This window comes from Lepeophtheirus salmonis, chromosome 12 (assembly GCF_016086655.4).
Source record: "Lepeophtheirus salmonis chromosome 12, UVic_Lsal_1.4, whole genome shotgun sequence".
Taxonomy (NCBI): Eukaryota; Metazoa; Arthropoda; class Copepoda; order Siphonostomatoida; family Caligidae; genus Lepeophtheirus; species Lepeophtheirus salmonis.
Window position 1 is genome coordinate 3,359,841 of NC_052142.2, and position 17,010 is coordinate 3,376,850.

Genomic DNA, 17,010 nt, shown 5'->3' on the forward strand with positions numbered 1-17,010 from the left:
CAAACAAATATTCAAAACTCAATTTTTGATTAATAATGATAAAATATGGAATATAGATAAAAAGTCTAATTATCAAACAAAAAGAAATGAAAATTCGGGTTAAAGACAAGCACAGTAACCGATATTGAATTTATGTGATACTGGTACCGTTTAACTAATTGAACCTCAATATAGTGTTGGTCTTTATTTATTCAGTAGAGTCCAGTCTAGTCTTAAGACTGGTTGTATCAGTCCTTTGGAAAAGTCCTTAAAACTTTCAGCACAAGAATTTATTAAAAAAAGATGTTTATTAAAAAGTTGAGTGACGTTATCAAGGAACAAACTTAAGTTTTTAGGACTGAATTAGACCGGTAAGAGACTAAATTGGACGGGACTGCAGTCTTCAGTCATAAAGAAGGACTGAAAAAAGACTATCCACCATCATTAAGAACTTTGAGGAAAAACTACGTTTTGGGTCTCTAGAAGTTTGTGAAATAGTTTCAAATCCTACTTTAAAAGGTATAAATACTTTAGTTTCATTCGTGTCCCTAGTTTGGTCATAAAAAAATATAACTTTTTGAGCTACTTTATCAGTAGAAAATGATTATCATTTACTTTACCAGTAGTTTTCTTATGTTAGAATTCCTTAAGCTTTACTCGATAAGTTGGCTCCTTTGAATTTAATGTTTAAGGTTTTTGAACCATTACACTTTCCATTACTTCTTGATTACGAGACTCATTTTCACTTGAAAAAGTCTTCTCACAACTTGATTGCGAGAATGACCTATTTGACTTTTGTTTTATTAACCACAACATAAAAATCTTTTTTTTTTGGTTAAATATTCACAATCATGAAAATACTGAATGAGGTGCATTAGTTCAGACGTCTACCATGGACTTTTTCAATAAAAGTATCTTCAATTTTGGTGGATTTGCATGTTTTGTTTAACAAGTTCATTTACACTCACATGTGAAGCGATATAATTTTTTTCAGAAAAATTTAAAATAGCTTCTTCCAATAGAACCAAAGTTTCCAAAAGTTCATCAAGCAAGTTGTTTTTTTCTGGAGCAAAATCAAACTTTATTTCTATTTCAATCATTCCAATTTCTAAGGCTTCTTTCACCTCCAGGGAAGCCCCTATCATTACCACAGATGAATTCCAATGAGTATTTTGATCTAAAAGAAGGTTGAGCTCCTTTTTAATACTCAACACTATTTGCTTTTGTAAATTTTCGTCCTTTTTACGGGCCTCTCATAGAAAAGTTTGCAAATTTTTATACCTTTATTCAAAACGGCCTTAACATTTGTTCAAAATTTAGTAATTTTGTTTTTTTCTATATATTTTTGGTCTCAATATTCAACTGTTTATTGCCATCCTCTTCTTCTTCGTCAAAATAAGTCTTATTTTCATCAATCATCTACTCTCATAGAATATTTTAGAAAAGGTTGGCATTTTTTTTTCAAACAGACTTTGGTAAAAGCCAAAAAAGGTTCCATAAATAATGTATTTCATGCTAATAGGTTTAATTAGCTATCCAAATTTATCAATGACATCAAAATCCAAATTAATTCCAAACATTATAAAATGTTCAGTAACAGTACCAACTACCATAGTAGCTACCATGGAACCATAAACGTTCACAATCCCTAGATTGAAGTGTTTTCCTTCTCCTAGATGAAAATTTATATTCATGTAACGCCTGAAAAAAAAAATCTTTATTTTTGTTTTTCTTAGCTTCATAAAAATGAGTGCCAAAGCCATTCAAAAATGACCATTTTGCATTACTTTTAATACAAAGTAGTGACTTACCCATTTCGGATACTTTTGTATTAGTCCAATGATATTAAACACTTTTGCTTCAATTTTATTACCCCTAAAATGTCTTTTTTGATGGAATTGATGACGTTTTTGGACTGCTCAATAACATTTTTTTCTAATTTCATAGTAGCACTTACGTAGATTATAACAAGGTGTCCTGAATACAAATGTCAAAGTTTCACTATAACCAGTACAACATATTATCATAGGAACACACCATACCAATTTTTTCATGAGGATCTTTTTTAGGATTTGTTATTATCTTGAAATTGTTTCCAATTATTTTAGGTTTCTTCTGAGATGTTTCAACTTCATCTATGTTGCTTTTATGTTTTCTCTTTACGTGTTCATGAAGTCCGGTTGTATTTGAGCCTTTATAAGTTTGCCTCAATGATTGGATTTACCCGGTTGGGTTTTTCAATTTTCGGTAAAATGATCCAAAACTTTACTACAATGAGTATTGCGCACATCCTCAAATTCTGACATTTTTTTGGAACTGAGCGCCAATGGGAAGAAAAATAGTAATAACAAGATTAAAATGATTTACCTTACATCTATGTACTATGTACATTATATTTAAAGTAGATAATATTGTAGAGAAAAACGCGTGCAAGGAGAAGGGGGAAAAAAATACATATGGTGTCATTGTTTAAAAAACTGATGTGATTATCATCTGCCTGCTTTATTATGATTTTTGAGGGTATAACGAATGTATTTATTAGCAAAATGTTTAATTAATTGACTTAGACGTTTTATCCGTTACAGAAGATTTGAAAACGTCACACTCCATGAAACTGTAATTCATTATGAACCTTATTCTCAGAATAATAGCTAATGAAACGACAAAGTAGAGTATTTCGAAATATATTTGAAGTTCCAAGTTTAAAAAAGAAGGCTTTAATTAAATATAATCTACAAAAAAATATACCATCATACATTTAAGTTAAATATACAAAATTAAACAATTGGAGTCATATAACTAATAACAATAAATTATATATACAGAATATTGAAATAATAGATTGATCCAAATAATATTTTCTTGTTCGGACACTGGAATCCAGTTAAATATGTCATAACTTTAGATTGCAAAACACAAGCGAGACGTGGAGTTTAATCAAAAAGATAATCACCACTCTTCTTCATGTGGAAGTTGCTATATACAATTGTGCACAGGATAGATATATCTCTACCGATGAGATCTAACTAATTAGTAATAATAAAGTAAATGTCAAAATCATAAAATTAGACAATAAATATACTAATAAAAAAATCTTAGATATATATCCATCTTAAAGATTTAGAGCAAAAGCTTAATATGTTGTAATGCCCGGCGATATTACTCCTTATTAAGAGCATCAAAAAAGATATTTTACCCGTTATTTATTCTTATATAACAACATACTATTATCATGAATTTGTTGTGACCCTTTCAGCCGTTGCTTTTGCCGTTTATGAGTTTTCTGAACACCATTTCTGGGAGCCTATCAGCCATAGCTATCCCTTAAGTGATAAAAAAAGTAATATTTATTAACTATGTAATATTGGAAAACCTAATTATAATACCCAAGTCTTTAAGTGAAGAAACTAGTCTCAGAAAAACTAGTTGCGAACCATCCAAAGCTACTACTCCCGTTGTTGTGACCATTTAAGCACTTTTTTTTGCCATTGAATGATTTGAGTATCATAATTCTTGATAATTTTGGCTAAAATAGAATAATATTTTAGGGTTAGATTTAAAAACAATTGAATACTTACTTTTACATAGTACAAAATTCGGAGTTCCATTTCGAAATTAGTAAATATTTTATACTTTTTACTGATAACTTGATCGTCATTTAGTGTGGATGAATCAAATTTTTTTTATATGTATTTCTATAAATGACATCAGTACCAACATCCTCCATTAATATAATGATGGTTCCTCGGGAAGGGATAGGTTTACCCGTGTATTTCTCCATAAAATTTTTTGAACATAGATGATTAGCAATGGATAAGGTTATATTATAAGCAATAAGTATCGTTGTGAGATCAGTGTTAAAGTCTGACTTGATGTATTCATCGTTAACTTGATTTTAAAGATGAATATCCATGCTCTTGATATAAGATGAGGATAATGAGTGGCGTGTAATTCTAGACAGGGGACTAAAGGCACATTTATATCGATAAATCCAACAAACCATATGTTTCTCATCCGGTAAGTATTTTCCAAATTCCTGGGCCTCCACTCCATAAATCTAGACAGAAGGCGACGTTATTTTAGGCACTTTATTCAGTTCTCTATCGACTATCACCATCTAATATTATATTAATATTGAATAATAAAGGCGGGAATGATAACGTTCTTGCTTGATAGAAGAAGATGTATATTATTTAATCAATGATGCCATAAGTATTTCTTCTCTTCTCCTCACACGCTTTTCTATTCTTACCAAAATTATCACCCTTAATTAGATTATAAATAACCAACCAAGGAATGCTAAAACAAGTAAAAGTGTGTCTTAAAATCGTGCTCACCTTTTTACACATGATAAGGCTGATACATTCTTCCTTTATTTTATAAATTATAAACAATGATGTAAATCCGGAGTGTTTTTCAGTTGCCCCATTAATTTGAAATTGGTGATATAAAGAAGGAATTTTATTTTCCTTCGAAGTTGTCGTTATTATTTCATTCGTAAGTAGTTTCTTTTTCTAAATATATTCAAAACCTGATTGAACATAACATTTGTGTGAGCTCATAAAATAAGGAATGTAACCCTGAGGATTTGTTGCTAAGTTTTAGTTTTTAGCCATTGTTGGACTCAGAGTAAAATTAGGGATCGAAATCGGATTAATACTAGCAATGTCCTCTTCTCCTTCCTCTCATGTCGCAACTGATTGTAACTGATCTAATGAAATGTCATGATTCTTTCTCTCCTCCTATTCATTCTTCATATTTTCAGGGTTACTATGTTTATTTTTGGGTGTTTTTTTAACATGCCCATTCTACACTGGATTTCCATAATTGATTATAACGAAAGAAAATAGGGAACAAAGGAAACGTAGTACACAATAGTTAATGAATTGGTTGAGTCATTACTTAATTAATAATTCATCATGGTATACAAGTGTTCTGGTAATTTATGCAAGCAGAGCTATGTCTCCATTTCAATAGATCCAGAGTGAGTTTTCACAGATTTCTCATAAGACTCCGAAAACCTGGCCAATAGCTTAGGGCCATGCCCAGAGATACGATTGTCTGGAAACCAACAGTGAATTCAAGACTAAGCAGTCTGCATTTTAAAGGAACTGATTTTATTACATAACCAGTAGATCAATATCGTAATAAAGGAAAATCCCACCAAACTAAGGTAATCAATGCATTCTAATACTATAAATATAGTTTGTAAATCACTGAGAAGGCACTTTTTTCCCTTATAATATTTTCATAAGTATTATCTAATGCTTGTCTGGATAACAAAATTATAGCATAGTTCAGATGCATCCCCTACAAACTCAAAATTATGCTCTTTAGTATTAGAATTTCTTCCCTTGTAATTTTAGTAATCAATGTTACTTACAAATTATATAATTCCACAGGCGGTTGAAAAATGATGCCATCCCATGGGAATTTTATAAATAATCTTTTAATTCGGAAACAACGTATTTAATTTTTGAAAATGCTTTAAAAATTATATTTTACTAATATTTTTTAAAATAAATTTAAAGAGCTCTACCTATCAATTTATTGTAATATATTTCATATGAAAAATTAGTTAATTCTAAAAAGAAACTTATAATATCTTCCCTTTATTTCGAAGACAAAGAACAAATCTATTGAGTAACTAAATGAGTAAGGTGAGCTTCAGAGGTTTCGTAGATAATGATCCTCCATACAGCATAGCAGGGAGTTCTATATACTATATGCACGACTAGCTTTTTCATCCACTCTCAACCTCAACTGTACAGGGGAAAGGAAAATTTAAAAAAATCATGAGAGTTAGTCTTTAGTATTTTTCTTATTGCCAACTAATAATTAGGTCAAAAGTCACAATCACTAAGATACATACACATAATGAACATCACAGAGTAATATATCACATTACTTTTAGTTGAGGGAATTATGATAGTATTTAATAAGTAAATGTAACTGAGTATTTACCCTATATCTTATCCAATATCCTGTAAAATACTATCAACAACTTGCAAATCTGGTCACTGTTTCTCTACCTATATTCCTAAAATAGTTAATTTACTTATGAACTTTGTGATGAATAATTTTGAGTTGCATACTGAAGAGAAAATATTTCTTATCAACAGTACAACAACAGAAACATTACCAAACTTCCTTCGAGTTAACAGATGATTGTACTTCTAATATTATATTTATATCATTACATACGAAATAAAAACTATTTTTAAAATAATGAAAAAGAAAAATATACTAAATGAATATCGACAGTAATATAAATTAAGTTTTAATTTGTCTGGGTAAAAATGAAATTATTAAGTTAAAAGGAGAAATATAATTTAGGACAAGTTAAGAAATTGATTAATTTTAGATCCTGAAACATTGTTACGAGTCGGCTAAATTTATCAATCAATGTTCATAAATCATACTAGTCATTTCTCATTTTTATAGTTACAAGAAAAGAGAGATTCAGCCACTTTGTGTGAGCGAGATACTTTCTTTCCTTTCCAATAGTTTTAGAATTCCTTGAATCGACTTGTAGAAACTTATTACTTATTACAGATTCAGGATAACTACAATTGATAAATATTCCGAGAATTACGAAAAAATTATGAGGAATAGATAAAATACATTTCTCAAAATTTCCAGGAATCAAGAATAGTGCAAAGAGAAGAAAAAAAGCATATATCATGGGGGAAATGTTTAAGTGATGTCATCGGTAATACTTTAAAAGTGACATCTTGAGAGGATGCATTTTTTGTAGCAAAGTAAATCTCCTAAGTTAACAGCGAGTCTCGTCACTTTGTGAAATAGCTATGAATATTATGAATTATTCTTTCCTATTTTAAAGATATGTTCTCAGTAAAAAACAAAAACTATAGTGATATCTCCGGGAAGATATACGTCTCTTGCGATTACCCTTTTTTATTACATTCCTGCAGGCAGGGTTTTTATACTACACAGAACTCCAGCAATTTTCACGTTTCTAGTAAGTATAACGTATTTACGCAATTTCCTCTCAAATATTTTGACCACGGTTCTATTTTGTGGAAAGTTGCATCATTCAAAGACAATCCTCAATAGAAAAAAAACATCTACGCTCTATGAAACTTGTCAATTTTTTATATATTCCAAATTGTAAGGAGGAACAAACCATTTTTATATCAAATTAATATGGTTCATATGAATGAGACAAAAATTCGATGATTAAAATACATAAATTATCAACTTAAAAACTATGATCATATAACTATAACTAGTCTCCCCCCCCCATGTTTACATTTGGTATCCGTTTCAACACGTTCGATATTAACAATTAAATTTACCATTGTACAAAAGAACCAAAAACCATCCATCAAAACATGTACGCATCTATGTTTGATTATGATTAACGACTGTATTGGTACTTAATTAATTTTAATATAATACATCATATGAGAAAAAATTAAAGACCATTTTAATAAGAAAGGACACCAAAAATAACTAATTTATTTTTTGAATTGGAAATTTCGCTTTGCTCTCTGAAATATCTCCGTACCAAAATACTTTATAGAGAGGCAATCCTATCTAATCTGATGAAAGATGACTTCAGAACTTTAAACAATATAGTCCATGTTTTGGCTTGAAATGGATATTTATGTACTAATTTCAATATATTATTCAATGTTTTCTTAGTTTTTCCAAAAAATTTTAGTTCCAATAAAGTTCCTAAAACTACAGATTCTTCATTAGAAGTTATCAAGAAAGTTTTTGGTTTCAATTGATTAAACTCAAAAATGATAAACAAATAATTCAGAATTTCCCAAATGTTTGGTAGAGATGGGTGAATATGTAGAGTTTTAGCAAGATATATTACAGCACATCTTGGTTTCCTTTGAAGGAAGGCTTGCACAATAGATTTAATTATAATAGAATCTTCTTCAATATTCATTTGTTGTAGAATTTCTAATATTAGAGATACATCGTGCATCTTAATGCCAAGAATACAGAGAGCACTTAGTGGTAGTAAGGTAGATGGAACAAGCCTTGTTGATTGAATCAAGAGAGTCTTACATACTTCAGGTCCTTCAACAATATATGCAATTGTACCTAAGGCAATTAATATGTTTGACTTATCTTGAGGAGATGTTGCTCGCTTTAAAGAGGATTGGTACGAGCAGTAAGCATTTTTCAATTTGCTACTGCTATAGTAGCTTAATGACAAAAGAGATGATGAATCCATGTCTAATGAAGTAAGAGATGATATTTCTTGGATTGATTTAGTATAATACGCCAATTTATAATAAACTCTCGGTAAATTTAAATTACAATCATTACACAAAATTTTCTCTTGAGTAAAAGCTTTAATTGCAGATTTAAAATGCCCCATACTTTCTAACAATATTCCATATATATTCCAACCAGTAGCATTGAAGGGATATCTTCGTAAAAACTTTTCAATGGAGTCACAACTTGAAGAAACGCCAAATAGTTTTTCAATCATATAGGAATAATTTTCAAAGCATTCTTTGTTTATTCTTGTATCCTTCAAAACCCTTCAAAAAGATAATATATATTAAAATTAACTATCATCATTATTATTCATAAAAGCACTCCTCTCTCTTTTATCTTAGTTAAATAATAATAAAAAATCAAGTAATAAGCAGCGAACAAGATTTCAATTAATATAATTAATTTATATTAATTACAAAACATATATAAAAAAAGTTATTATTTAAAAAAAAAATATATATATTAGGTAATTATGTTATTCAAATGTAAGCATATAAGGTCTTTAAAATGTTTTTTTTAACAAATTCGGTTCCGATTGCCGGACCAATTTAAAGCCCTTGTGTCACATAAAATCTAATGGTACCAATTTTAGCTCTCTAACATCAGTATCTGTAGAGTTATTCCCGTTCAAAGAACTTGGCGAATTTTAAATTATGAAAATGAATTGAAAAAAATGTTTTTTGTTTATCCTAATTTGAAGCAATTAACTGATATTCATAAATAGCACTCAGAAGCTAAATTACAATTAGTTTAATTTTACCATATATTCGGTCAAACCATTTTTTGGCAACATATATTTTCGACAGCAAACTGACTTTCCTCACTATTCCATCCCATAATAGGAGCTGACTATATTTCCAAGAAAATTTAAGAATATCGCCTTCAGAATTAAATCAGGCCCTTCCGCTAGTACTTATACAGTCTGACTGCCACGAATTATAAAAAGAAAGTTATGTTGTCGCACCCTGTATATATCTCACTAATAATCTTCAGATTTGATAAATTATATTCAGTATTCAAAGTATTTTCTGTATAGAATATATAGATGTGACGTCAGCATTGTCGATGTCGACTATCTTGGGGCCTAAATAACTAAGTTATATAAGAATAAAAGACCTTTTTCATTCAGATTTAGGAAAATATTGAGCTACTACTATATGTTTAGAAATAAAAATGGAACTGACAATTAATACTGGGGAGCAGAGTTTTTATCGTCTACACCCTAAATTTAAACTTATCAAACCGCACGTGCAACTGGTATTTAAAATATTTGAGAAACACTTAAAAATAATATACATATCAAGGTAGTATATTTCTTTTAACAAAAATTACAACACCGAAAAAAAAAAAAAAAAAAAAAAAGATATACGTTTCGACTAAATACATAATTATCGGACTATTGTCAAAAATTTGAATTAGTATGTAGTAACCCGTTCACAAACAATTTGCCGAATGCCATTTTTCCGAACGGACTTATTGCCAAACCAAATATAAAAAATATATTTGATAATATTCACGCAGCAATAATATGTAATTACGATTCTCAATCATGTTACTCCAATTTAAAAAGATAAAATGTTTAATTATTTGCTACAAACTGCTATAATTGATAAATGTTCATAATAATAAGAAAATTTAGAAGCAAGACGAATAAATACCGACATTAATACGAACTTTAGCTATTATCATATATATATATATGTATATTATCATAATTATCCAAGAAAATGAATTATTTTAGTAAAATATGTAATCGAATACAAAAATAATGCACTTACTTACAAATGAGCACTCCATACTCATAGCAAGAAAGAGGTTCATATCCTAACAATGCAGCATGACGTAATAGATCCATACACTCTCCAGAACTATACTTTTTTGCAAGAAGAGCCTGTCCACTCCAACCCTGTGAATAAGTTGAATCTCCATTTTGTGCTTCTTGGAAAGCTTTGTTAGCAAGTAGATTATATTTCAAAGTCATATACGTGACACCCAGATTAGTCCAAGATATAGCATATGTAGTATCAATTTTTACAGCATTGATGAAACAATGTTGAGCCAAAGAAAAATTATTTATATGAAAAGCTATGAATCCCAGTGTATTCCAATAACGATAACTCGTTGGCGAAAGCTGAATAGCACGTTTTAAAGATTTCACTGATGTAACTATCTTACATGTATTTTCAAGTGATTGTTCTTTTAAAGTTAAAAAGTATAGAAGTCCGAAATCGTGCCAAAGACTATGTTCGAACGGATTACAATTAAGACCTTGAACAGTAAAATGAACTCCTAACTTAATCAAATATAATTTATAATTTTCAATTAGGTTTAGATCCAATTCAACTTCCTTCGGCAATTCGAAATATTTACGAAGGACAAGCTCACTTACGTCAGTAACTGTGCTGATACACTCAGCAGCTAGTTTCCAAAGACAACATACATAAGGATTTTTAATCAAGGCTTGATAGACATACTTTAAGGCAAGTGAGGCATTTGATGCTCCATTTGAATCGAGCATCTGATTAATATATTTCCTTGAAGACTGTAAATACACTTCGGCCAACCCCTTAAATTTAAGTACCGATTCTGAAGATACAGACTCAAGATCACCTACAGCCCCGTCTTCATCGCCTAAGAGACACTTTATATGAGCTATACGATACTCAGAATAGGTAGACTTCTTTGAACCCTTGGCAAAATTCATGATCCTTAAAAAAATAAAAATAGTTAAATACATGGAAAGTACATATACACTTACTCATAAAATATTTTCAACGCACTATAATACGAACCCCTAAGAATATAAGCATCTCCCAAGGCTTCTGCTGAATTGATTTCATAACATCCGTCCTTTGAGTGCATTATACTTTGCAAATGAAATATTGCAGATTCTGATTTTTGATTATTCAATTGAAGAATACCTAAACGTATGTTAGCCCATTGTTTGGATAATATTTTAGATGAATTAATACAATCCAGAAAATATAAATTTTCTTTATCCTTTTTACAGGTTCCAAGGATATTGCTAATACAAATTCCAACTTCCGTGTCGAATGGATTTAGCTTGTAACATTTTGCATAGCATTTTAGAGCCCTCTCATACGCCATACTATCCAAATAATAGCTTGCAATATATTTGTAAGGTAGGGGATTGCACGGGTTGAGGTAGACAGATTTTAGAAAATAGAGTAGCGCCTCCTCTCTCAAATCATTATTATGATGGTAAATACCAAATATTTGAGCAGCTTCGAAGCATGAATCTTTATAAAAGCTAAGAATTTGAAGAGCCTTATCATTGCGTCCTATAACGTGGGCATATATTCCTGAAGCTAACTCATTACAGCTGTCATCATTCAGTATGCCTCGAAATGCATTAACGTTATTCCGAAGTGAGTTAAGCTGATCATCAAACTCAATACCTTCAAAACTTATTTCATTTATTTGAAAAGTGAGGTAGAGAACATGAACTTTAAGCGCTTTCATTTCCTGAATACATCTTTTGTCTTTCGAACTGTTAATTATTTTATTTATGGGAATCAAAATGATTGAAAAATCTTTTAATTTGTACAAGCATTTCACATATAGTACCATTCCGTAAATATGCTCGTTATGTAAAGAAAGACAACGAATTGATTCTTCAAATCTTTGATGTTCAAAATAAATAGCTCCTTTGACTAAGAATTCCATATTATAGTCTGGTTTAAGATCCAAGTATTTTTCCATGTATGATTTTTTGCATTTGACTGGGCAACCATCAGCTAAAGCCATAAACTTTAAATAATAATTAAATAGATTTTCATATCCAAAAACGTAACTTGGAAATAATTCAACGGCCAAGTGAGAATATTTTATTGCTTTATTGTCGTAAACTTGATTTTCAAGATAGATACGAATCAAACTCATGTTTCGGCTCAAAGATTTCTGTAATGGAATTACTTTCTCAATCAGGCTCAAATAGTAATCCAGATCAAATTTTAAATCTTTCCGATGTTGATAAATGTAATATATATATTCATACGTTACTTCTGCAAAACGGGATTTAACAGCAATTTTCGAAAATTTAACACGTTTGTCCAATGCCTTTAATACATCAGATTTATCGCCATTATTTTCGAAAATATTAACGGCCCTATTTAAATTAAAAAAACATGCTTCGAAGTCTTTTTGATCAAATTGAATCTTTGCTTGAGTAAATTTAAGATCCCCAAGAGTGTTAGAAATTGATTTGATTTCTTCCAAAGCAGTCGCCTCAGAGCGCATCTTTTCATATAGGGAAAAAAGCCCCTGATAGGCTAATATTTTTTTATCGTCAGTGCGAATAGCCTTCTGGAACGCCTAAAAAATAGACAATGATATTTAATCGATGTTCTTGTAATTGTTAAATTATATCTCACTTGAACTCCTTTCTCATTTTTATTCAAGTGATGAAGACATAGACCACAAAACACGAGGCCATTGTAATTGACGGGATCGATGTCTAGTACATTTTTGATAATTTTAAGAGCTTCCTTATAGTCTTTATCATCAATTAAGACTCTAGCAGACTTCAACAAACCCTGGATATCACCCATCATTGTAATGGTAATTAGTTATCGCTTGTTACTTAAAATATCATAATAACAAATATGATTTTCACCTCTTTCCCTTTTGGAATTCTTCTCTTTCCTATTAGGGTGGCACTGATGTATTTATAAACGCAAATCTTCTTCCTTTTTTTTATTGTTATTTCTCTGGCATCCTTTTCAAATCGTTCTCAGCTTTATTAAACCCCGCAACTTTGTCTCCAAAAAAAAGGGTGATCAGTAATGATTGTGCTAAAAAGGTTGCGGAAAAAATCGTTGGGGGTAATATCGTTGCGAGATAAAATCGTTGTGTACCTTATCATTGTGAGACAAATTGTTGTGGGTAATGGCATCGTGAAGCAACATCATTGTAAGCAATATGATTGTGAGTAATTTAATTGCAAGTCAATATTAATGTATGCAATTTCAATTTATATTATATTCGGACGATATAACTATTGAATGAGGAAGAAAATGCCAGGATAGAACCCTTCTAATATGCTATAATACATTCTAGTCCACAGGTTGTGTAGGTGAACTGCTGGTCCGCCGAGGCAACTTAAATTTATCCACTTCCGCTTCCCTGAGCTTCTAATATCCCGAAATACACACAGCCCTCAGGTCGTGAAGATGAAGTGCTGAGGCCCAAGACAGTTTTAACTCCACCGCCAACGCATTTCTAACCACCAAGGAACCTTTCTAATATGCTATAATACACCCCGCCCCAAGGGTTGTCCAAGGCCAAATCCGTTTGATATCTTAATACTTAACGTTTTAATGGAAACAAAAGAAAAGTATATAAACTCTATGGTAGTCCTACATAGAAGGACTCTTTGGTGCTTAGAAACGTGGCAGCTGTGGTATTTAAACTACTTTGGGGTCCAACACTTCACCTTTACAACCTGAGGGACGGGGTTTATTTTGGGATATCAGAAGAGTTCCCTGATGCTCAAGGATGCGGCTGCAGATAAATTTAACTTACCACGGGGCCCAGCAGTTCCCCTTCACAAGCTGTGGGGCTGGGCGTATTATACCATATTAGAAGAGTTCTATTCTGGCATATTCTTCATTATTCAATAGTATTATAGTCCGAATTTAATATAAATTGCAATGAAATTGAAAAGTTGGTGAAAAGGGTAGGCGATTCGCTTAGATTATCCGTTCTGATTTGCTGAACTGTGTGACGTCACAAATGCACTATTCACTAATATATAAAAATAATAATATAATATAACAACGTGAGCTTATAATTTATCAAGGTAGGTAGGCTATAAACATAAAATGACCCCCAATAAAATTGTCATGCCTCCGTTTAGAGGGTTTTCTTGTTTTTTCTTATAAAAATTAACATAATTATGAAGTAATTACAGGGCAACAAAATACGATTATTTTTCCTAAAATTAGTGTCGATGTTAGTTTACTATTCATTGCATAATATTCTATAATTTCTATTACATAAATATTTTAATTAGCTCTCTGGAGAGTATGCAAATTAGGGTTAATTATTATCCAAATATCCCCCTAAAAAATAATTATAGCTGTAATAGTTGGTACAGCAGAACATAATGGGAGGAGCCTTTATTATAAATGAGAGGAATAACAAGGTCAACAAGTCTTGTTATATCTAAGTTGAATTGAACTGCAAAATATCCCAAATTTTACCAAAAAAATTTCAAATCCGTCAATTAAATTAGTGCCAAGTCATTTTGTTTTGAATTAATAGATTATGACTGTCCCTTCCACAAAGAGTATCTGTTATCTTATCCAAAGTTTGTTTCTAAATTGTTCAGGGATATATGATATGTCTATGGTTTTTGCGTCTCAATCCTGGAAGAAAACGGTAACAACTACCGTTTCTTCCAGGATTGTATGCTTTTGACAAAAAATAATCTGTACTCTGAACTGCATAGATCTGATGTATATCGCCGTCTAAGCCTCCTCTCTCTCAAGATTATAATATATTGTTTTTATTTTTACTTTTAGAGAAATTTTTAAGAATAGTAGAATTCCTATAATGTATCGAAGTGATTTGGCCTAAAATTTGTAACTACTCCTATTGAATTTAAAATGTTTACTTTTTTAAATTATTGCATTTCATGAATATTTATCAGTCCTAAATTACATTATAAGTGAAATATAAACTTAGCTCTCATAATCTCAAAAAATTGACATTATTAGTGTTATCTTTTCTTTGAATATTTAAACTTACTTTGTTAGAGTTAACAAACATGTATTCATGATTGGAGTTTGTGATGTATAATCTATATGGATAATTATATAACGGTGTTAGGCAAAATGGCAACGGAAAAAATGTCAAGGAAAAAATGGCAACGGAAAAAATGGCTAGATAAAAAAAGGAAAAGTGCCTAAATGGAAAAAATGGCAAGATGGCGTCGATGTGTTGGTTCAGTAAAATTAAAAATAAATGGAGAACAGATGAGCCTTCAGTGTGTCCTCTTTCAGTGGAAGTATGGGAGGCCTATCTGCATCAATTGAAACTTTGAATACAAGATCAGTACCCAGGGTCAGCTGTAGATGAGCAAATCAATATATAATAAATAATAAGAGAAAAGAAAAATAAACAAACACGACAGTGGTTCCAATGGAAGGAGTGCTAATCACTTAATTCTCAGTTATTAATTACAATATCATTAGACATGACGGACTATTCATATTGGACAATACTCTTGGATTGCCAGACAAGCATTTGCAAAATACTAGGCAAGAGCAGCGACTTCCACTTCGTTATGACCCAGGATGTGTCAGAAGAAGAGGTGGTTGGCTGTGGAGTGACAAACCACTTAGAGGATTTGGACAGGTAGTCAAAGGTCGAGTCGTTGGAGAGTGCAAGGAAAACTATAAAGCTCAGTACAGTTGGATCAATCTGAAATTGCAATAGAACGATGGTCTTCGTCTCTTCATAAACCTTCTTTCTTGCCCAAAGAGAACGAAACAGGCTGCATTACGTAGTTACCCATAGGATTCGAATTCTCAAAGTTGTTTATCTGGGATTGTGAATTCATACTTCCAATGTATTAAGCCAAGTTATAAAACCATAACAAGTGATTATAGGCTCTTTCAACGAATTTTTAAGTATATTTTTCTAGTATGATACTATGACATTTGAATATGTAACTACGTTTGTAATAAATAATAATGGTCTCCAGTGATATTTATCAACAAATATGAATATTAAAACTCTATATATTCATTCATTTCAATTTAGAATGAGAATAAAGCTCCAACTTCATTAACTTGTAAAAGAAATATTAATGTAAACTCCTTTGTCATTCTTTAATGCCATAAATTAATTTATTTATTGAATAAACGTAAATAAATATTTTATGACGACAAAAACGGCTCTAAAAAAAGTTATTCGACCTCATGTAATTATCTAATTTGGTTAATTTAGGTACGTATAGTTATAGCCAACTCTATGGGAAGGTTTCAGGCCCTCAAAGATTTCAAGTGCCATATATTTCTCATAACTATATTGTATTTTAAAAGTTTGGTGTTTGTGAAACTGTTGTGTCTATTTAACTCCCATTAACCTTTCAATTACAGAGAAATACAATCTTTCTCATTTCTTTGGTCATTGTGGGTATTAGTCCACTTCTGGTGATCATAAATACACTAATATTTTTTTTTGAAATGCCCTTAAAAAGTTCGTTTAATGAAGAAAATATATATCATCAAATTAGTAATTTCAATCGTTATTTTCGCCTTATGGATGTTTAAAAAATGCGTAACTTTCAAGTAATTTAGATCTTATTCTATGTGAAAAAATCAATTATAAATCATAAAAGTTATATCTATCAATTTGTGATAAAATAAATATGTTTACTTACGATTATCACAGCATAAATATGATACATTAGTTATTATTTTAATGTTGAAACATGTCAAACATAATACACACAAGCAATTGGATAAATGAAGCGACACATTTTTAATTTAGAAGTGTTTTTCATATGCTTAGATCGATCTTCATTAATTAAAGACAGAAATACTTCCATGTTCTCTAAGAATTACTACAAAAGAAGGGATCCGAGATACTTTATCATCAACAAGAGATGCTTGAATTTCAATTTCTGCGGAAGTATGACAGATTGTACTTTATCCAAAGAAGAAAACCAAACCAAGCTAAGCCTCAAAAGAGAAAAGTCGACTCCTTCCTTGGGTGGAGAATCTTGTCCGATATGAA

General features: G+C 30.7%; 1 protein-coding gene and 1 long non-coding RNA gene across 6 annotated transcripts in view; one reads left to right on the forward strand and one right to left on the reverse strand.

The window, feature by feature from the left end:
• Positions 1–7,077: 7,077 nt before the first annotated feature.
• LOC121127037 (tetratricopeptide repeat protein 37) lies at positions 7,078–12,950 on the reverse strand. Of its 3 annotated transcripts, none has more exons than XM_040722396.2 (4): positions 12,639–12,950; positions 11,003–12,579; positions 10,023–10,952; positions 7,078–8,507 (listed from the first exon to the last, which is right to left on the reverse strand). In XM_040722396.2, exons 1-4 carry the CDS (start codon positions 12,816–12,818, stop codon positions 7,520–7,522), a joined length of 3,675 nt encoding a protein of 1,224 aa, XP_040578330.1. In that variant the 5' UTR covers positions 12,819–12,950; the 3' UTR covers positions 7,078–7,519. The 3 variants fall into 3 exon arrangements, with proteins under 3 accessions (XP_040578330.1, XP_040578331.1, XP_040578332.1); XM_040722397.2 differs by having other exon boundaries at positions 11,003–12,570; positions 12,639–12,818; XM_040722398.2 differs by having other exon boundaries at positions 10,027–10,952; positions 12,639–12,818.
• A 101-nt stretch (positions 12,951–13,051) lies between these two features.
• LOC121127041 (uncharacterized) overlaps positions 13,052–17,010 on the forward strand; it is an 88,873-nt gene continuing 84,914 nt past the window's right edge. For all 3 annotated transcript variants that reach the window (XR_005867458.2, XR_011782801.1, XR_011782802.1), the window contains exon 1: positions 13,052–13,191. This is a non-coding gene — a long non-coding RNA (uncharacterized lncRNA). The remainder of the gene's footprint in view (positions 13,192–17,010) is intronic.

What these genes read in the sequence shown, in the direction of transcription:
- LOC121127037 (XM_040722396.2), bottom strand. Translation starts at nt 12,818, where the DNA reads ATGATGGGTGATATCCAGGGTTTGTTGAAGTCTGCTAGAGTCTTAATT. An exon ending in AAAATGAGAAAGGAGTTCAA is followed by an intron (nt 12,580 to 12,638) that starts GTGAGATATAAT and finishes TCTATTTTTTAG; the next exon opens with GCGTTCCAGAAGGCTATTCG. An exon ending in GCGTTGAAAATATTTTATGA is followed by an intron (nt 10,953 to 11,002) that starts GTAAGTGTATAT and finishes TATTTTTTTAAG; the next exon opens with GATCATGAATTTTGCCAAGG.